A 22,212-nucleotide genomic window follows, 5' to 3' on the forward strand; every position below is an offset into this window, starting at 1 on the left:
TCTACTTTGGATGGGAAGCTAAATGAGTTCTAGAAAGTGCATGTCACATGCTGCTGATAATGAGCCAGGGACAACCCTCTCCTAGTCAGCTTGGATACCTTGGTCTATAGAACCTTTCTTCCATGAGTGTTCAGGGAAAATTTAAGTAAAACTCTTTAACTTCAACATCCTTTTTCCCCAAATGGCATTTGCTGAGAACTGAGTTGCTAAGGTTATATTGGCATCCAAATCACAGACTTGCTTAGCCAGCAACCTCTGAGCAAAAAATTCTCCCATATTTATATATTAGTGTTAAGAAGAATCTAGAAATACATATTTCTGTAGATGAAAATCCAGAGGGCTTAGCATGTTTCTGTTGGTTTTCTTTCTCCCACCTTGGCTTGAATGTATAACATGTAAATGAAATAACTTAAAGGCTGAAGATCTAATTTTATCATATTGTTGTGTGTGCCATTTAATGCCATCACTGACTTGGGATGCTGTTAATCTGGACTCAGATTCTCTCACCGGGGAAGATTCCCTGCTTGATTCCTCTCTGCTTTCTAACCCTACTACTGATCTTCTGGAAGAGTTTGCCCCTATAGTGATCTCTGCTCCAGCCCATAAAGGTAAATACTTTCTTCTTCTCAGGCCCACATTTATCCTTAGAGGAGAAAAACTGAATGGCTGTTTCAGAAAAACTGAAAATGCTAATGAATTTTTTAACTACCTCCCTATGTGGAAAACTTGAATTTGTACTCTTAATCACTGTGTTATAACACTTCTCAGTAAGAATATTCAGTAAGACTTAGACAACAGAATAGTGAAGGAAGTAGTGCATTCTGGCAAGAACTTGGAGGGCAGATATTCCAAGTTAACCTGTTAAAGGCAGAGCTACGTACCTTTGCAGTCAGCTCAGGAAGATGGTTGGGGTAACTATCTACTGGCTGACTACTATTAATATGATACTCATTGGCCTCAGAACTTAAAATTGTTTCATCAGATTTGATTTAAAGTGATAGTTGCAATAAATAATCAATCATCAGCCCTCAGAGAGTGAACTTATGAAAGTTTTGAATTGTGCTTCCCCTTGAAGTCATGACTGATTACTGGGTTTCTCTTGCTTTGTCTTTGGTTAATACTGGTCTGAGATTCTAGTGAATAGCTTGTGAAAGTGATAGGCACGATGCCTGGCTTACTGTAGACAGGCATTCACTAAACTTTTTTCTGTGCTTGGACAGTGGAAGTGGTTTTCTGGAAGGAGCAAATACATAGAAAAGAACAGCTTAAGCACTTTCTGAAGAAACTTCCCCAAGATGACTAAAAATCATTAGCCTGTGGTTTTCAGTGGTAATAGCTGAGTTTTTTGTTTTTACCCCTAGCAGTATTGAAATGATTTCTTTTTTTCTTTTTTAGAGCAGATAGAGGGAAGTTCCCTATTTTAAACAATTGAGTCTGGCAGAAGTGTGTCAGCAACAATGTGCAGTTACAGAGATGCATCACTTGCAAATAGATGCTCAGCTGGCACTTGCTGGGCTGGTGGGGTTGCTCTAGTTAGAGTTGAGACGACTATTCTAACAGACTTCTGCTTGATGTCCCAGTGCATGTGATTTTGTGTCCCAACACTCCCTGAGGTATCAGAGTTGTTTGAAAATCTTTCTCCCAGTCACAGAACAGTGAGTCCTTACAGAAATATTTCGCTTGCCTTGTATCTAGTGGTCACTTCATAAAGAGCCACTAATTATCCCTCCCCACTTCTATGTCTAGTTTTGAGTTTTGGCAATGTTGTTAGTCAGGTCTCTGTTTACTTATAAAGAAGACAAATGACTTATTCCTGTTCCTTTGTGAATTAGTGACATTGAAGAGATAACTCACAATATAGCCATGTGCTGCATACCACCTCTCCGGCTGCCCTCCTTCCTCCTGCGAGCCTTTTTCCTTTCCTGGCTCCTTGTGGGGGTTGGGGGGTGTAGGCTTCTAATCCTGGCACTGCATAACCTTATGGGAGCACTTACGTAAATGCAGTCAGACGTTGCTGGAGTGGATGTTATGTGACACATGACTGTATGGTGTTCGCACAACATCCAAATTGCATAACATCCTACTTCACAGAACGTGTCAGGGACATTAAGTGATGCATGAACGTAGTTACCATTAATTTGTCTTAAAAGTGGTAGAGAGAATTTTTCCAGTAACATCTCTCCCATATCACGTATAAAAGAGTTAACATGGCCAACTCTAATTATTTCTGTATACCTAAGCTTTCTGGTTTTGCTACTTTTATTTCAACTCAGGAAGTTCCTAGGTGATGCATATGGTTAAGCGCTCAACTACTAGCCAAAAGATTGGCAGTCTGAACCCACCTAGAAGCACCTTGGAAGACAGGCCTGGCAATCTGCTTCCAAAAGGTCACAGCCTTGAATACCCTGTGGAGCAGTTCTACTCTGCACAGAAGGGGTCGGAATCAACTCAACTGCATCTAACAACAACAACATTTCAACCCAGAAAAATAACTACTTTCACCTTTAAAAACCAGAGTGACTGTACAGTTGGAAACTTTGTGCCTCTTACACATTCTCTCATTTGCTAATCTCTACCTCTGTTGTTTCTGCTTGTGTACTTGCATTCTGTATTAAGCTGCAGAAGATAGTAATCTCATCTCAGGTTTTGATGTCCCTGAGGGCTCGGACAAGGTGGCAGAAGATGAGTTTGATCCCATTCCTGTATTGATAACCAAAAATCCACAAGGTAAGAGAGGATGGGAAAAAGAAAAGAGCTTGATGTCAGCTCTTTTTGAAATAGTAATGAACCTAATCTGCAAGAGGGGGGAAAAAAACATTTGGTGAAGGAGATTGGTAATGACAGTCATTGTGGGCCAGTATAGATAGCTAGAGATACAGATGCAGATAGACAGAGCTTGACCACGGTGTTTATTTAGAGAAAAGTGTCTAATAGTTTGACTTTAAAAAAAAGCTAGTTTTTATAAAGCATTAAACAATAAGTGATCTTCAGTCAGTGGAAACCTGAAGGCTTATATCAAAAAAAAAGCACTTAACATTTTTTATCATGACTAGAACACTCTGTAATAAATATTCTTCCCAAAGAGATTTATAAGATGTTCTATTATTTACATCTTTTCGGGCATTTATGGAGCATCCTTTTTCCTCTTTGATGGATTAAAATCATTTGAACATGGCATTAAACCCTCAATTGCCGTAGGACCTTCTAGTTTATTATTTTTTTTTTAAAGCATGTTCATACTGCAGTAGTCTTAATAACTAATTTCATCCCAAAGTAAACATTAATTGATTTTGGGTATCAGGGAGATAGGTAGATAATTTTCAGGAAGTTAGGATACAGCCAACAATGCTCAGGCAAAATATATATTCATTTGGAAACAGCATCCTCTTCACAAGATGTCCTGCCTATACTGTGGTGTGCAGGCTGCCTGAACTTTTGGTGGGAGGTGATGGATAGCTAATTTATATGTTTAAAAATCAACATGTAAGAGTTTGCAAATGTAAAATGTTGCTTCTCTAGGTTTTTTGTTTTGTTCTGTTTTCTTCTCCTTTGCTTGCTCTGCACATCTGAACCTTAACCCTCTATGTTTTGTACTGAATTCCTATCTCTCCACTTCCAGGTGGGCACTCTAGAAACAGCAGTGGGAGCTCTGAGTCCAGTCTTCCCAACCTAGCCAGGTCTTTACTGCTGGTGGATCAGCTCATAGACCTGTAGCCGTGACCCAGTAGCAGATGCAATTGTGTAACCTTAATACCGTAATATACATTCTCATTACGGAGTTATAAGAAAAATGAATTTTTTTTTGTTAAATCTGCAAATAAGGGGCCTCTAGCCCTTATCTCCTACCCCTTGCCTTCTCCTATAGAAATGATAAGGAAAGAAAATCACTTTGGCCCTCCAGATATTCCTTGGCCAGTTTCTCCCTGTTAGTTTTGCCGTGTTTTCTCATTACCCTTCTTCAATAGCATTATCTTAAATCAAGCGCTAGATGCCATGAGCTTCACCTCTGCTGGAATCGACTCCACCAAAAGCTTAACTGTATCTGAAACTAGTGAATTGACACCTTTGTTTCATTCTTGCTAGGAATGACCTCCCAACCCCTCTCTCCTTTGGCCAGATGCTGGCAAATGTATTTACCTGTTTTTGCTTTATATCCTGATGCATTATCATGAGGACATTACTTCTTCAGTTGGTCTTAACTTTAGGCAATAGCCTGGAGATGAGTGTGTGGTTTAAGAGAGGGTAGAACTGACTGACTGGTAGCAGTATATGTTTGAGAAGAGAAATTGAGTCCAGCTCTAGCCAGCCAACTTTGACCTTTGATCATAGACTTAGCCAAGGGATTTTACACCCCATGCAACCTGCCCAGCATTCATCCAGCTTTCTGGCTTCCATTGAACCGTGATTTCTCAGATCTGGAGATGTGACTGCAAGTACTTGAGATCCTTGGAGAAAATGTGTACATGATATAAATCCCAAGTATTGCCATTCCTTTTCATGTTAACTGTCCCAAGCTGGGATCTCAGAATTAGACTAAAACAAGACAATGGTGGTAATATGATTCCTTTTATTAGAAGACTTTTCACTGGGGGGTAAATAGGGGAGGGGAAGGAATTGTAGCAGAAACAGATGTATTTTTCTTGTGATTTTTATTTTGAATCAAATATTGTAAATTGTGTATAAATGAAGACGCTGAATAGTTCTGTTTCCACTTGGTGTTTCAAGTCCGATATCAGGTGTCTGTACAGGGTTTTGCTCTCTCTCCCATGTATAACTGGACAGCGATCCTACAGTGTAACATATGGAATCATTTTGAATAGACTCGTGTGTTGCTATAAGCTTTCAGCAGGTCCTCTGTCTTTGTAGAATAAGCATGTTGTTTATTTTCAGATAATCAGAAGTAAGTGTGCTGACAAGCTTGGCACAATTTGACTGTAGCTATTTACCTTTCTTTTATCTCTCTGATGTTTAAATTGAAGGCTGCAGCCACTAACATGTTTAGTTGGTTTTCCTTGACTTCTTAGATAGAAGACAAAACAAAAGAAAGCGTAGTTCCTCACTAACCTTAGAATATTCTTCATAAAATAAATAAAGGACCCTGCACTGACATGACAACATGCCTCATGGTCACCCTCTGTATCTGTACATATTCATTGAAGTGGTTTGTTTTTGTTTTTGTTTTTTTTCCCTTACGTGAAAAAGCAATTTTATAAAATCACACTTTTGAAAAGAGGTGGGCACAGAGGACCCCACTGTTGTTGTCTTCCTCAAGTGCCATTTGCCGTGATCAAAAGGGAAACTCTTAGTTGATCAGATTTGTACAAATAAAATTCCAAGTCCATTTGCTGGTTTCTCTATCTAGTACTTTTGTTTCTTCTTCCTCATGTTTGCACTTTAGGGGGGCGGGGGGAGAGAAGGTTTAACGGCAACCATAAAAGCCTGCAACACTGCACTTTGGAGGACAAGCTCTGACGCCAGCAATGCGAGAGCAACCATTGAAAGACATCTGAGGAAAGGTCTGAGCCTTTCGGTCTTCTGACTTTAGATACTTCCTCTGCGGGCTGAAATTAGATAAGCTAAGTGAAGTCCTCTCCTAAGGTAACAGATCGTTTCCAAAATTTAGAGAGGCACAACCTACATGCTGAGGATTAAAAACAAAAAGATATTTTTGAAGCGCTTTCTCTAAGTGGATAGCAGTGAAAGTGGGACTGGGCTCACCCATTTATGAACAAGAAAAACTGCTGCAGATCAGAATTGTATTCTCTTTCCTGGACATAGAAAGAGTGTATAAACTAATGAAGGAAATGTTTATTTTTAAATAAGAATAATGTTTTACGATTTGGTTTTTTTCATACATACATACATGTTAGAAATATAATGAAATATCTAGTTTCTCAGTTTAATTGAAACCATGAAGAGTATAGTTTAGAAATTAGGTGTCTCTAAATTGTTCCTTTCGTGCATTACCCATAATTACATTGACATATATTATCTAGTCGTCTAGCTCAATAAAGCTTAATGGGGACTGCTAATGAAAATGAACAGAAAAGAAGCCAGAGACTAGATGGTGGAAGCCTGAGGGAGATAATGTCATGAAGTTATCTTGGCTTGTTCTTGAGGAATAGAGCCTTAAAGGGGAGAACTGTTTTTCTCTTGAGGAATACCTGTGAATGACTCAGTAATGGGGCCTTCCTTAGTTTACAGCATCACCTTGAGCTAAGAGGGTTTATTTGAGCTGAGTATAGTGTGCTGGTAATTGGTAGACCTATGGGACCACAGACTGAGCTGCAAGAGGAACCTTAGAGACCATCCTCTAGTCCATCCACTTTGCTCTACAGATGTGGGACCTGAGCTGGATGGAGGCAGGGTGGTGGGAAAAGAGGCCTGGGCTGGACAGGCCTCCTGGGACCTCATCCTGACCCTTGCCAGTCACCGGCTGAGTGACCTTCAGCAAGCACTTCACCTTTTAGAGCTGCTGTTTTTGTTCATACAGCGATGGATATGAACTAGCTGGTCTTTAAGATTATAGAATTATAGGATCCTAAGTAAATACTGTTATTCTTTAGAAGGACTATGAAGGATTTATATAATCCTGATGTTCTTCAGTTACCTTATAGTTCTTGCTATTACTGTAGCAATATTTACATTTTAGAGAATTATAGTAGGATTTTAATAACCTGGGTTGCTCTTTCTTGGTTATCTGAATAGAAGCCTAAATTATCACAGAGTTTTGAACACAGATTTTCCTTTTTTAATATCTGTCTTTCACACACACGTACCCTTACATATTCCAACAAAACCATGTCAGATTTCATTTCTTTTTAAATGTGTATCAGGGATCTGCCATTAAAAAATGGGCAAATACTATATGTTTCTGATTTGCTTTTATTCCAACTGTATAAAAGTAGTAATTAAACCAGAAAACATCACAAATTGGTATTTTTCCCTTTACAGCATTCAAATAACTAAATAATCAAATTCAAGTCCCAATGTTTTTAAAAACACAAGCCTCAGAGGAGATAAAGTTTAATTGGTCTCTTTTAAAAAAATGTGATTATTATAATCTGATGATTTCTTTAGCAGACATATCAGGATCTTGACATCCGGTTGAGTGTTATTCCCTTCAAGGGCACCTGGTTTCACGTGAGAAGCTCATACTTTTTTTAATGATGCTGCTATCATTTAAGTTATTTTGAAACTCCTCTCCTGAGAAATAACATCAAGGAAGGTAATAAGGTATAATAAAATCGGTTGTATTACTTGCTCAATAATACCACTTTCAGCATCTGAAAGTATATTCCATTTCTTGATATTTTTCCACCATTCTTGTTCTGAGTAACATTTGACTGTTTCCAAAAAGAAAAGCCACCCCCATAAGATGAAGAGTGGTCACCATTGAAGATAGCAAAAAGGATGCTCCATAGAAAATTCCCAGAGAGAAGCTTGTAATGGAAAATGAAAAAGCTCAGTCATAAGTTCTTGTAATATTCTGAATAAAGGAACTCTTGTGGTCCCCAGTCTTTAGTATGGTATAGAAAATTAAAAGATAGGGATTTTTAAATGCCTCCAAAAGAGGTTGTCACTTTGTACAGTGTCATTTGATATTGGACTTGGCTCTTTCTGATTTTGAATTATGAAACTCGGATTGCTAATTATTGTAGGGAAACAAACCCAAGAAAAGAACCTGTTTATCTCAAGGTGGAATATTAGTTTTGTTTTGTCTTTAATGTTTTTTTTCATAGTGTTCTGTCAGATAATTTATCATTTTGATTCAAACCAACCTAATCTTCCCCCAAGTCAGGAACATATCTGCCTTTAGCAGTGATGTAGGAAGGAGGAGACCTTTGTGACTGACCCCAGCCCAGAGGTATGGAGCAATCTGAGTTCAGCTGAACGATTGCCTGCGATAGGTACCGTGGGCCAAAATAAAGGCTCCCGTAATGAGGTTTTTCTGTCATCTTCAGGAGTCATTAACTTTCTTAGTCTATAAAATTACCACGGTTCCAGAAACACTAATTTAGAGTCTGAGGATAAAAGTAACAGGATTGTCCAAAGTACTGGATTAAGCAAATTAGAGACTGCTAGGTAGAATAAAAAAATTATTACGTGGATGGATATTTAGAATCCTTAAATCCATATATTTAGATTATCCGAAACACTCCAGGTATTGCAAAACTATCTTTTATCCTATCTAGAGACTGTAATTTTACCAACACAAAGTTAACCCTTTCCTTTTCCACACTCATAATGTTCCTGAGGTTGGGTATGCTTGGGTTTCTTGAGTCAGAATGAATCCCAGATGGCCTCCATTTTGAATAGTCTGTAACAAGATACCATTTTGTTTCTCCTGGGTTTCCTTTCACTACTGTGGGGGAGGGAGGCTCCTTGGGTAATGCTAACCTATGCAAACGAAGTTACCAAATGGTGGTAGTTCCTAGAATGGAAGACACTCTCTTGGTTCCCACTTTGGTGTAGTGTCCTGAACATTTCTCTTTTCCTGTGCGTATTCTGCTCCGCCCTATTTATTGCACACTCCCTTGCCATGTAGATGTGTATTTATTATTATCAGCCTTTATCCTGTCCTCCCCAAGAAGAAAAAGCGAACAGATGTACATGAAGCTATCTTATGCAGTTAAAAAAAAAGTGAAATCTGAAAATTGTTACGCAAGTATTGTATAGAAAACAAGTTCTGTAAACACATTTCTTATGTAAACATACAGGGGAATAAAGTCTTTTATCTGTTCAAACGGGAGCATGTTTAGAGATGTAAATAACTTAAAATAGTTGCTGTTTTCTTGAGCTGAAAACACACTTTTGCAGAAAGGGTTTAAACACATTGTTGAGTGACACTAAGTCTCTGTGCACAAGAGCAGTGCAGACACATGTGAGAAAGATATACTGAGGACATTTTCCTGGGTCATGGCCACCCTTGGCTTCAAGGAGAACAAAACCCCTGTGAAACCTACATTCGGTAGACCAGAAGCGGGGTTATAACATGGACCACAGATTGGCAGCTACCCTTCTCTAATTCAATCTTTAATATACCCAGCCCAATTTAATTAAACGTTTTATGTTCACAAGCGCAGTTATGTGCCCCAGGAGAAATCACTCTCATTTAATTGCCCCATTGGCTTGAGAGGCACAACATCACCAGCCAGTGCTGGTTCCCATCAGGTCCCTTATGCCCCAAACATGGGCTTTAAGGCAACTACACAACATATGGCAGAGCCAAGGCTTAATTTTATTATCTAAACCAAAAGGTCATAGAAATTATTCATTTGATGTGCATCTCTTGATTCCCTGATTGGGTTCCAAGACTAAATGTCAACTGGTGCTGTATTTCTGAAGTTCTTTTGAATGGGTATTTTGCTTTCTATTCCCTGACTGTATATGAGAAGGCTTCATAATACTCGAAGTCTTTATTTTCAGTTTTTGGCAAGAGTGTTGTCTTCGATACTCACTGTAGCTGTTACTTCAGTTTATAGTGTCGGGAAAAGTAAAATTCTGGTTGTTCATGGTATACTGCACTAGGGAATATCCAGCTTGAAATTTAAGTCTTCAGAGAGCACTCTGATGACCTTCACTGTGTCTGTCAGATAAAAGATTCCAGATAAACCTATCCAAAATCACTAGCACTTTCAGTTGCTTTGGAAGTTAGTAGGGAGCCCGTGAGGATAGTTACCAAATCATCAAGTACATTTTGGGACTCCTTTCCTAGCATGTGAGCTCTTACTAAAATCTACATAATTTGGAGCCTCAAAATAGACTAAAATGGACTTATCCTTTATGGAAACGTGTAGGTGTGCTTAACCTGGCACTCAATCCTACGCTGGAGTAAGAAAAAGAAGTGTGTTTTGACTTCTTGCTTAATTTAACATACTAAACCAAAGTAAAAAAGAAACATGACCTAATTTGAGGGAATTGTAACAAAATGCCCTGCCTTAGGGTTCGTGATGAGTAAGACCTTGTGCAGACTAGGGGGCCAGGTCCTGAGGAACAACAGGCTGCCTTTATTGAGCTCTGTGGTCACAGGGTATCTGCTATGCATGCCATTGGTTACCAGAGGAACCTGGCCAAGGCATGAGGTTAAATCAGTGTAAATCGGTTTACTTCATTGCTAGTAGGCAGACTGCTTTAAATACATGCTTTCCTGATGGTACAAGGCGATCTTCATCTAGAACAACTGCCCACCCTGAAAACACGTGCTTTCCCTGTAAGAGCACATCCCAGATTCCAAAAAAGACCTTCAACTGCCAACAAGATTTAGTAATCTGGTTTTTGTTTACTGTTATTTAGAATCTCTCCTTCTACTGACTACTTTGTTTCTTGTGCTGCCACCACCAAAATTCCCTAAAGGAAATGTGGTGTCTGCACTTTCTTTGGTCTTCAGAGTTCCAGGCTTGGAGAGTTGCAAAGGGTGGTGGTTCTCTTCCTTAGTCACGCTGCACCTCCTCTAAAAAGAATGGAAAGTTTGAGAGACTTGGCCTTCTCAAGTGGAGCCTTTCAATGTACTTTTCCAGTCCTACAAAACAGATTCATGCTGAAAGAGATATACGATGGCGCTGACCCTTGCTTTGAAGGGCAGGAGTTTAATTTCCCCTTCAGCTTTAATGTTATGATGTTTTTGTGACAGTGCCTGTGAATTTTTAAAAGTCGTTGAATTTCAAGTATGATTTTCCCGTTATTCACCATGAAGGTCATAGAATATGCTCTGAGTTGGCAGGTTTCCAGTTGACTTGATCAAGAGCCCAATTTTTAACAGAAGTCATTTTGGTGGATTAGGCATGTTCTTCCATCCTGTCCAACTCTGGATCTGGGCTCCCCTACTTGGTACGTCACAGTTCTCAAAATATAACCTCACACTGCAGGCCTCCAAAGTACACCGGGTCCACAGGTAGCTGCTTTTTGGGCAGTCTGTGCACACAAACTGGTTTGACTAAATTCAATTTAAATTTAAAAAAAAACAGTGAATCCAATTGAACTAGTATTCATTTTCATTATTGATCTGTGCGATGCCATAGTTAGTCATTGGCTTGACTAAATTTTCCTATTTTTTTCCAAGAGATATTACTGTCCTGCAGAACCAGCTTAATAACATCAACCTTCAGGGTAGCTTTGAAAGATGATGTAATTGTGCCTTAGTTGTGGCAACTGAAAACTTTATCCAACTGATATGTTGGGCAGTGATTCAAGGAGTTTTGGGAGTCTCTTGTACCTCTTTGCTTGGCAGATTTTATTTTGGAACTTTGTCCCTTTTCATCTGAGTTTCCTCCCAGAAATCATCATCTGGATATCACTGTGACAAATCTAAACTAATATCGATATGCTCGCCTGAGAAATGAGGATTATTTCTTTCCACATATATTACAAGGGAGAAGGTATTCTGTTTATTTCCTCTCAGCTGACTAATGCTTTCCTGTCAGCATATAGCTGCACATATTGAAGTTGTGTTGCAAGGATAAATTTACCCTCTTCAAAATCATATTCTTCAAATACTATTTATTTAGAAAGCCATTTGGCACCAGTACAGAATTTACCTTAAACATTCTAATTTGAAATTTACTGAATGCATTCTGTTAGAGAAATAAAAATGGGGGAAAACTTTTTTTTCTGAAAACAATGTTTAAGTTCAGCTGCTTAAAAAGAAACACTGCTAAAAAGTTTACAGGATTCAGAGAAACATAGTGTTTTTGTACAGTATCTTATAAAATGTTCAGATCTCTCTCTACAATCTCTTTACAATGTAATATCTCAAAGTGACTGGTTTCCCAATAAACTGATTTTGATGCCTCTTCTGCTGTGTTCTGTGTGCTTAATTCAAGCGGAAACTTTAGCAGGGAATGATTTTTAGCATAAATAACTGCCAGCCAACTGTTTGCATAGGAGGGGAGAGGGTGAATGGGGAGGGGATGACTGAGTTGCATCTATATAGAGGTACTGAGACATGTATGGATCCAAATCATTGTGCCTAAAATTCTTGTCCTGGTGGGTTGGGAAACTCCACTGGTATCTCTTTATTGAGCCCATGGTGAAATAATCCCTTTACCACCCCCCGATCACCCTTTCTCTGGATTCTTCTTGCTTAGTTACATATGCCTTTTTCCTGCCCTCTTGCTAACATGTGCCCAATGACATACTTCTAACCTGCTAATATTTCTTGGAAGGTAAGCTCTCTTGCATTCTGATAATTGTCTATTTGATTTTAAAAGCCAGAGCACCCTCTACCTAGATAAAATAGAATACCATATTAGAATTTGCTAACACTTCTGTGATTACCCATATATTTTACTCTTCTGCTTAAAGAACTTTATGATGGATTCATTTAAGCAGAGGAGACATTTGCTAACTTAGAAGACTGAAAACAAAACCCCAGGGCAACTCCAGCTGAAGGCAGTTTATTTGCTATAATTTAATTACTTCTCCTTCCCTTAGAAAATGCCTTCAGTATCATATTTTGGGCACTCTTGTGCTCTGTGAATAGTGCTTGTGATGTAAATCATCCGGTAAACTTGGCAGTTACCAAGCAGCCATGTTCTGCTTCTTTCCAGATATAGGCAGCATGGAGCACATGAACACATGCCGGTTCCTGAATTAAGTTATCCCCAGACAGTGTTTTTACATAATCCAAAACTGTCATGGTATATGTGGAGATGAGTGACTGGGTTTGTTTTCATTCCATTTTGAGCCAGTGCCAGGTAGAGCAGGTGTTGGTGCCTGGCCCTGTGAATAGGAGCATTGCATAGTTAAGCTGACTGTCTGTGTGCCTAACATCTTCATCTCCTTTCCTGCACATTGTGCCTATCATGTTCCAAAATGTGAGACAGTGATTGGTTGTGTTCCAGTTTGTGTGCAGTTTCCTTGCCTGACTTTTATTTTTCTGTTTTTCCTTTTCCATTTTCAACATCTATTATTTGGTTCCACAATGTTTCTGCCGCGGGTTGACCATTAAATAAATGTTCCAAGAATGGAGTTGAACTGACCTGTGCGTTAATTCTGCATTTTGTGCTTTTCTAGGTCTCCAGAGAGAGCCCAACCCCTGTCCAGGAATAACTGTAGAGCACTTTAAAGAGTCGACGGGTGTTAAAGGTCTTCCCCTGTATCCAGACCCCTCCAGGGCACCTGGCACAAAAACTCAGAACAACTTAGAATCCGACTTCTTGGCCAGAGATGGTCCCTCAAGCAACAGCTCATTCCATAGCAGTGAAGAGGAAGGGACTGACCTTGAGGGGGACATGCTGGACTGCAGTGGGTCTCGACCTCTCCTCATGGAATCTGAAGAAGAGGATGAAAGCTGTAAGCCTCCCCAGGGGAAGCTGGGAGGAGCCATTCCATTCACTCAGCCAGAAGTCTCTACTGAGCCAACAAAGGCAGTACAAGATGGGAGAAAGAACCAGTTCCAAGCCCTCACACAACCAACCACTGACGGTCTCAGTGAGCCAGATGTTTTCACCACAGCCCCATTTAGGAGCTCGAGGGTTCCAGCTGATGATGTGGACATTTTCTCCAAAGCCCCGTTTGTCTCCAAGGGCAGTGTGGCTTCTCCCCAGCCAGAGGAGGCAGACGTGTTCTTGAGAGCTCCTTTTACCAAGAAGAAAAGCACGGAGGAGCTAATAGTTGCCCAGAGCACATCCCAGGAGTTGCCTACACAGGCTAGTCTCCTCAGTCAGACAGGTGATGTCCCGACAGGCATTAGCCCTCTGCTCTCTAGCCTTGATAGAGCAGTGTACCCCTGTGTCCGAGCTCAGTATTCCATGGCTAGTTTTGTCCAACACCCTAACCTCCCCTCCCATTCTGTACAAGCAGCTGACCATCTTGAAAGCATTTCTCCCAGGGGATTCTCCCTGGAACCTGGGGGCCATCCTAACGACAGAAACAAAGGACCTCAGCCCCAGAAAGAAGCGGTCTCAGGCCCTGTGGCTGGCAAACCATTCCTACCCCCATCTTTGTCCAAATATTCCCGTCACTATAGCCCAGAAGATGAGCCAAATCCAGAAGCCCAACCCATTGCTGCCTACAAAATTGTCTCGCAAACCAACAAGCAGTCGATAGCTGGCTCTGTTTCGATCACATCCCTTTCCTCCAGGACTACGGAGTTGCTAGCTGCTGATCCTTTTGCTTTAGCACCCTTTCCTTCAAAATCAGGCAAACAGAAACCTTAGGAGCAATACCTGAGCCTTCGGCCTCTGTCTCCACCCCACCCCTGTACCTGCCTCACCACTTTCAGCTGAGCCTTCTCAAGAAGAAATATATCATTACTATCTTCCAGTTCCCTGCTGTCAGAGCAGAACTTCTTCAGTTAACAAACTCAGTTGCTGTGATGTTTAGTTGAAACCCCTTTAAATTATGCTCATTTCTTCTGTTTATATTAATTTCTGGACTTCTAGACATTTGCATCTCCTTCATAGAGGCCTTCATCTCCACCCAGCACCCACCCTGTGTTTTGCCCTGCAACTGCTGAGGTCGAGAAATACTTCACCCCAGTCCCAAAGGGCCCATATTATTGTTTATTTTAACTCCTGCAGTTCCTGTTCTGAGTCATGTCCATTGAGGAATCAAGATTAGTCCCTCCAGGACTGATGTAATACTCTTGGAAAGAAGCACCAGGTAAAAATCCTGCACATCAAGAGGAAGCGTAATCCTGAGGATACTAATCATTCCTGTAAAACCAGCAGCTCTCTGTTTGAGTCTGTGTGCAAGCCAGGCTGTTCCTTGCGCATGAGTGTGTCTGTGGGTGTGTAATGTACATCATGTCCATTCCTACGTAGAAGTGCACACAGGTTCAGCATCCATGCTCATGTCTAATGGTGTTAGCAGAGTCTTCCTCACATCCATACTTTTAAAGTTAGTATGAGTGTATAGAGGTGTGTTTGTGCATGTGCATGCATGTGTGCCCAGGAAACATTTTTCCTTTAGGTGAGTCCTGTTCCACCATGCCTACCTCCACAATCAAATCCCTCATTTACTGGCATTTGTCTGCTGACCTAATTGACTTGAACCCAATTTTTGTTCAGTTCTTTTTTCATTGTAAAATTGGATTCATTGGAAGGTGTAGGAAAATCCTGACTGGACTGAGGTTTCAGAGTGGATTTAATTCTCAGTATTCCTATTTGCTGTTAACAAATTCCATTTACCTGGTTAAAAACAATTATTATTCCTATACATTTTCCCATCAGAACAATAGAAAAGATCTCCTTATTACAGTTCCAATCATTAGGTATGTAGTCTTAGTAACAAAAAAGTGCTCAATGCTATCGTTATGGAATGCATTAATCATGAGACCAGGCTGCAAATAGAATTGCTTGTTGTTGTTTTTTTTAAATCCTTGCTATCTTTCTCTACTGCCTCTTGAGGAGGGATAAATCTGAGACGTGTAAATAAGTTTGTCTAGGAGAATGGAAAAGAGCTGAATCAGCTAGCCGTGAAATTTCTTAAATTATCCTCTTTAGATGTTGAAGTAGGCCAGATAGGTGACTGACTTGTGTTTTTGAAAATATTTTTGGAAAGATCTGACCTATTATTAGCTTTTTTCCTACCTTTATTAGTGCCTTAAGATAAAGCCTGTGTCTCAATGGGAAGATTTCTGCTGAGGAAGTCAGCTTCATGTAAAGAGTTGCTCGAGGTTTCAACTTGAAAGCTTTGTGTGACTTCTAGTAAATGTTAGTGATGTCTCCATTAGCTGGAGAGTTATTTACCAAACCAGATTAATGTTTTAAGAATTATTGGAAATATATCCAAGAATCAAGCCTAAATGCCAAACTCCCTTGCAGCTGGTTAGGTGAGATATTCTTTAAATTTGAACATCAAGGATCTTGGGAGTAAAATATGAACAATTGCTTTTCAAGACTTTCTAATTTAGTCTCCACTTATTTCAAATATCCAGGTTAAAAGATGAATAATTGGCACTGTAGCAGGGCTACCGGCCATGGTTTTCCAACCAAGGTCTCAGTTGTTCCAGAAACTTAACTTTTACTTTGGTGGATGCTAAATATTCGTTCTGAAGGTTCGCATCCTCCCAAATACCATTTCTGATTTTCGTTTGTACCAATGGATGCAAAACCATCCTTCCAGCTGAAAAATGTTTTTGGCCAATACATATGAAACTTTGCATCCAGAACTTTTCCATGGTCATTGTCAATGAAACCTAAAGGCAAGAGCTAAGAGGATAGTAATGTTCAGGGGGAGTTCTCACCCCAAATCAGAAAATCTTACAAAGTGGAAGGTCTTCCTAACTCACTCTTCCAAATGTTCAGGATTACCTCTGTAACAGTCCTGCAAAATGCGTTTCCTTTGGTGGTTTGATCACTCCCTCCTAACCACATGCCCATTTTAATTCTCAAGGTACAAAACAAAATAAAAATCATGGTGATTTTATTATGTAGTTGAATCATTAGTCAAGCATGAGCTTATAACCGTTTTTATTTTCACCAGAGACTTGTGATGGGTGGAGACTCCACAAATACTTTATTTGAATAAGGAAATGAAATGTAAACACGTGCAAATTACTTTTGTTTGTTTTTTTTTCCTTACTGAATGATGCATGAAAAATTTTTATGACTTGGATTACGTTTATTATTAACTAATAACTGATGAATTTTGTGGAAATGTACTACAATAGGGTTTTATGCCCTTTCTACTGACTTTCTTTGGATCATGTAGAGTAAATTTTCATTTAAAGATAGTATGTTCTTGCCAGAGGCAATCCTGAATCTGGACAGTTCAGTTTTAAGGAAAATCAAGAGTACTCAGGGTGTTTTGAATTAGCAAATGCATGTTTCCAACAACTATACTGCGACAGGTTAAAATTAAAGAGAAAATATATAGTCAGCAAAATACTGTACTTTTTTGCTTTATGTGCCATTTGCATTACACATCTGATACGGAATGTAGGAACTTATGTAGTGACCTTTCATTTCAGTGAAAAGCAGTGAACCAGAATATATTTAGACACAAAGCATTGAGCCGCAACCTGCACTAGTGAATTCTTAAAGAATCTATGTTAATTGACTAGTGGGCACCATTGAATTTATGAAGTTATCTTGTGTTTGTTGAAAATTATTTAACGTAACTGTTTCTCGGGCTTACATATAACCCTTTAGCTCCAAATCCTTGGTTAGATTGGAAAATGGAATGAACAAAATTTGATGCTGAAGCAGATGCTGGACAGGACCTAAGGGAGTCTGAATCCTGTTTCGTTGCGGGCCCACTCATTGTTGAGTTGGAAATTTCCCATGTGTAGACTGATGACACAACAGCTCGGCTGCTGACCGAAAAGTTGGTGGTTCTCCATGGGAAGAAGACCTGGCAATCTGCTCCTGGAAAGACTACAGCCTAGGAAACACTGTGGGACAGTTCTACTCTGTCACATAGGCTTGCTAGAAGTCAAAATCAACTCGACGGCACACAGCAACAACAACGGACTAGTGTGTGTGTGTTTACATTTTCACGTTAGGTCTGAGTTTAATCTGGCAACCAAGATCTCTTTCTAAACTTTGAAGAAAGATACTGGCTTCTTACTGACCCATTAATTTTTTTATAAGTTTTAGAGTGTGTGTATCTCAGCGTTTTCAGCTACTTGGTGGGCATTTCACTGACTCATAAGGAAAGTAGCAGATTTCAGTTTTAAGCATAATAACTGAAGTGATCTGACAGTAAAATTCAATCATGCAGTATTTGCTTCCATCAAGAAAAATAACCAAAACATGTATCATTACATAATATGTATGTATTATGTCAAATAGGAAATGTTATTATAGGAAACTAGAGAAGGGTGAAATCCAGCTCACTCTCTGGCATAAAGGATACAACATAAAGTGGAGTCACTTGGATCCTTTCAATAAAGAAGTTATTCTCTGCTGTGTCCTTGAAATTGGAGAGCACATAGCTGCCAGTTCTGTGAAAGGGCTGTTGGCCACACAGATGTAGTTTTACCTGAGAGATTTGGAACCCCAATTACTTTGATGAAAGGTGCATAGGACAGCTGCTGACAAGACCAGCCTCTAAGGAGACAAGGCACATTGTTAATGTCCATACCTGCCCCTGAGTTCTAATCCTCCAAGCCTGCCTGAAGGAGTAAATACTGAAGATTTTAAATGGAATTATATAAGTTAAACTCATTTTTCCCAGTGTTTTATCAACTACTACTTAGTTTTATTTTTTTTAACCACCAGAGTACTTGCAGTGTTTTTACTGAAAAATTCATTTAAGGAAGAGTTTCTAAATGGTTGAAAATGAAAAGTAATACCTGGTTGAGAATTGTTTTTGTGTTCTTTTACTATAAAACAAATATTGCTTCATCTACTCAATTGAGCAGTCAGACTGTTAGCTCTCATAGCATCAACTGTGCGGAATTTCAACTGACACTTCTTGATTCCCAGAATGCCACTGTGCTCTGTGGCATCTCTGTCCTACCCTGCCTCATTTACTGTTTGGTCTTTGTTAGGAAACAGGCCCCCTACATGTGGTGCCCAAGGTCTCTTCATTAAAACACTGTCAGGCATGGCTCTTTCCGGCTTTTTCTTGACCCCTGGAAGTCTTCTCAGCTAACCTTCCTTGTTCCTGTTCCCACTTCATTTCCTCACTTGACATTCCCCTGTTATGACCATACCACTAAGGTGGATGATTAAGGGTTTGATGGAATGATCATGTTAACTTTCATTTGCCTCCCTGTTTTCTGTACGCAGTTTCTTCTTAAGTTTCAGCCCAGCCTATGACAATCTCACCACACTGGAATAATTCCAAATAAGAATGCAATGGCTCACCTTCCCTATTCCTTGTGGACTAGAAGAAAGGATGATGGAAGGTTGGCAGCACCCCAGCCTTACTCTGTGGAGACACAATCCAGAGGCAGCAGTTCACCTTGTTCTTTACACAGGTCTGGAGGACCCCAGGACAGAGGGGCAAGTTTGAAGGGGCTTGGTAATACCTGGTAAAAATGGCTAAATATTAACCAGCACCCTGATGGCTTGGTCCAGTATCCCCATGATTTATAATTCCATAAGAACTTCAGTCAGCCCTATACCCCAGCAGTGTCTTAAGTATGCATGGCACAGTTTTGAGCTTATGGTAACAAGGTTTTCTTTTTTTTTTTTGGTAACAAGGTTTCTTAAAATCAAGTCAATGTTATCTGCATTGTCTTTTAATAGAACCATATTTACATGTTAAAGGGACCTGCTTAATTTCTTTTGGCAAGGAATTACAGAATGGTTTTTACTAATGTCAGTTAAAGTAGGGGGCACAGATCTTGGGGGTGAGGGAGGGACAATGCAGCCTTTTCACTCTGAAGTGGCAAGTTGGTTGTACTCTCTGAGTCTACCAAAGACTCCTGCTTGAGGAGTGAATGGAGAGTGTGTGTGTGCATGTGTGCCCTTGTGCGTGTGCATCCTCCTGCTTTCTTTCCATGGTATTAACTCAAGACCTCTGAATAAAGGCGTCCAAAGAATACCAAAAGTTGATAGTAGGTACTTGGCATGAATAAATTCGGTTCCCTCTGCTGACAACTCTCCAAGTTAGAACTGGAGTTGTTCTCAATGAAGGTGGGGAAAAATCGGCCATTGCCTTAGCCTCGTTTCCACAGTAAGCATGCTTTTCTCATCCATAAGGATGAAACTTAATAGGGCTTGTCCTGAACCCTTGGCTCACGTGTGGTGTTGGGAGGGCAGTAGTGACCAGAACACCACAAGGCCTGCAAGATGTTACTTTGAATGAGGAAACATTTAAAGTTGTTCAGGGATGGAAACCAAATGATAAAGGCCAAGGACCATAATCATTTCATGGAGAAGAGATGAACTCCCTCTGCTGACTGTTTTGACTGAGGAGGTTAACCCAACTGTAAGGAGTATTGAGGTCATCAGGCCTCAGAAAACAATGTGTGCACGCAATCTCAAGGGCTGTGAACAAGGGAAAGGAAGGGAAAAAGACATTTTAAAAGTCAATCTTAACAGTTTTTGCATACCTCTTATTTGCAGACTATTGGATTTACGTTCATTGCACTCTTGGTGTGATCTATCTTATGTATCTGATAGTTTTTATGAATAATTGAGTTGTAAACTCCTATACACTTTATTAAAATGAACCTAATTAAAATAAATGATTTACACATTGTGTTATTTTTTAGACCAGATCTGCCTAGGATTGAAGAGATCCATAAGCATCTTTCCATTTAATGCCAAGCATAGTAGTGCTTTTTAAGTTTCGGAAAATGACTTTTGATTGGTTGGTTTAGTTGACTGCTAACCTCTCACAGGTCTTAACATTGTGAATGCTGGACATGTTATTTGTTGTGACCTGTTTTCCCTTTCAGATGTTTAATGGAGACATAAATGAAATAATACAAGATAGTGGGGCCAGAAGGACTGCACTGGGAAAACCAGAAAACTCCCTGCTGTGTAAACTCTCCCGTGAGGTTTTAGATCATTGGTTATCTGAATATGACCTGCATCAATATGCAGTCTTTTTTTAATTCTTAAAATATTCCTGAAGAGAGACCAGCATTAACATAAGAAGAAATTGGAGAGATGTTGCCTTGGTTTCTTAGTGCTGCTATAACAAAGTACCACAAGTGGGTGGCTTTAATGAACAGAAATTTATTTTCTCACGGTTAGGAGGCTAGAAGGCCCAATTCAGGGCGCCATCTCTAGGGGAAGGTCTTTGCCTCTTTTGAGCTTCTGTTCCTTGGGGATCTTCATGTGGTGTGTCATCTGTTGTCACCCATCTGCTTCCTTCTGTGCCTAATTTGCTGCTTTTATATTTCAGAAGTGATGGGTTTAAAACACTCTACACTGACGTGGCCTCATTAATACAACAAAGAAAACCCTATTTCCAAATGGGATTACATTCACAGGTATAGGGACTAGGATTTAGAACATATTTTTGGGGGGACACAATTTAGTCCCTAACAGAAGTCTTGGAAGAATACCTTAGGATTTGGAAATCCATAATATGCCGGACAACCTGTCTACCTATTTCCACTCCAAATTTGGAGAAAAAAAAAAGCACTGAGTGATATTTGGCTGAACTTCAATGAGCTTGACTCTGTGATTCAGGGAGAAGGAGTAATGGGCCAAGTTCACAGAGACGGTGTTCAAAGTAGATCCAGGGATCCAAAGAGTTATGGTATAATATGCATGAGTAAAACCAAAGTTGCCTTTCTATGAAGATTAAGTTCTGATCCATTTATCTGTTTTAAATATATGCTGCATCTAGTTCTCCAAAGAATGTGAAGTTCTTAGGCTTTTTCAAGTTAATGTTAACAAAAAGTGCACTCTTCCTTGTCTGTGACTCCCCACCTGCTCTGTGGAAAGCCCTTTCAGAGCCTCATGATTCCCACGGAGGTGCAGGAATCAGAGGCTTCTGAGAAGATGTGGAACAGAGCTCACCCACAGTGACTGAACCCTGCTTTCCATGGAGGGAGCCTAGGAGTTGTTAGAAACTCCAAATCCCACGGGGTTGGGCTCTCTGCATTCATCCTTTTGTGGTTCACTCTCTCCCCCAGAAGCTGGTTGGTAAGAGACCAACAAGGGAGGAGATGCCCTTATATCACCCCCTAATTGAGAACTGGGCCCCGGTGGCACAGTGGTTAAGAGCTTGGTTGCTAACCAAAAGGTCAGCAGTTCGAATCCACCAGCTGCTCCCTGAAAACCCTATGAGGCTGTTCTACTGTACCCTATAGGGTCGCTATGAGTCGGAATTGACTTGATGGCAACGGGTTTGGTTTTGGTTAATTGAAAACCAAGTGGGAGGACCCAAGGAAAAGGCAAGTCTCATCTTGTTTTTGAGCAGGATCTTTTGATCCCCAGGACATACTTTGTTCTTCACTCTTTTGAGAAACCTTAGGTTACCTGAGGTGATTTGTTCACAATTTTCTCATGATGTTGTTAGTTGCCGTTGAGACAACAGAGTAAAATGTCATTCGGTCCTGCACCATCTTCATGGTCATAGGTATGCTCAAGTCTATTGCTGTGGCCACCGTGTATTTTCAGTACCTTCCGACCTAGTGCTCATCTTCCAGCACTGTATCAGATAATACTCTGTTTTGATCCATAGGGTTTTCATTAGCTAATTTTCAGAGTAGATCGCCAGGCCTTTCTAGTCTGTCTTAGTCTGGAATCTCCACTAAAACCTGTCCACCATGGGTGACCCTGGTGATATTTGAAATACTGGTGGCATAGCTTCCAGCATCATAGCAACACACAAGGCACCACAGTATGACAAACT

General features: G+C 40.1%; 2 protein-coding genes across 2 annotated transcripts in view; both read left to right on the forward strand.

Annotated features, from left to right (window-relative positions):
* Positions 1 to 7,352, forward strand: part of AAK1 (AP2 associated kinase 1) — a 169,538-nt gene extending 162,186 nt beyond the window's left edge. The window contains exons 20-22 of the mRNA XM_023733059.1: positions 498 to 608; positions 2,617 to 2,727; positions 3,620 to 7,352. Of these exons, the coding sequence (XP_023588827.1) occupies positions 498 to 608; positions 2,617 to 2,727; positions 3,620 to 3,714 (317 nt within the window). The 3' untranslated portion in view covers positions 3,715 to 7,352. The remainder of the gene's footprint in view (positions 1 to 497; positions 609 to 2,616; positions 2,728 to 3,619) is intronic.
* Positions 7,353 to 12,974: 5,622 nt separating this feature from the next.
* Positions 12,975 to 20,076, forward strand: LOC101357172 (uncharacterized protein FLJ45252-like; the record flags this gene model as incomplete). Its single annotated transcript, XM_023731839.1, has 1 exon — positions 12,975 to 20,076. A coding segment is annotated over one exon (1,185 nt), but the record flags the coding sequence as incomplete, so codon positions are not given.
* Between the last annotated feature and the right edge of the window lie 2,136 nt (positions 20,077 to 22,212).

The sequence above is a fragment of the Trichechus manatus genome, unplaced genomic scaffold, assembly GCF_000243295.1.
Source record: "Trichechus manatus latirostris isolate Lorelei unplaced genomic scaffold, TriManLat1.0 scaffold00004, whole genome shotgun sequence".
Taxonomy (NCBI): domain Eukaryota; kingdom Metazoa; phylum Chordata; class Mammalia; order Sirenia; family Trichechidae; genus Trichechus; species Trichechus manatus.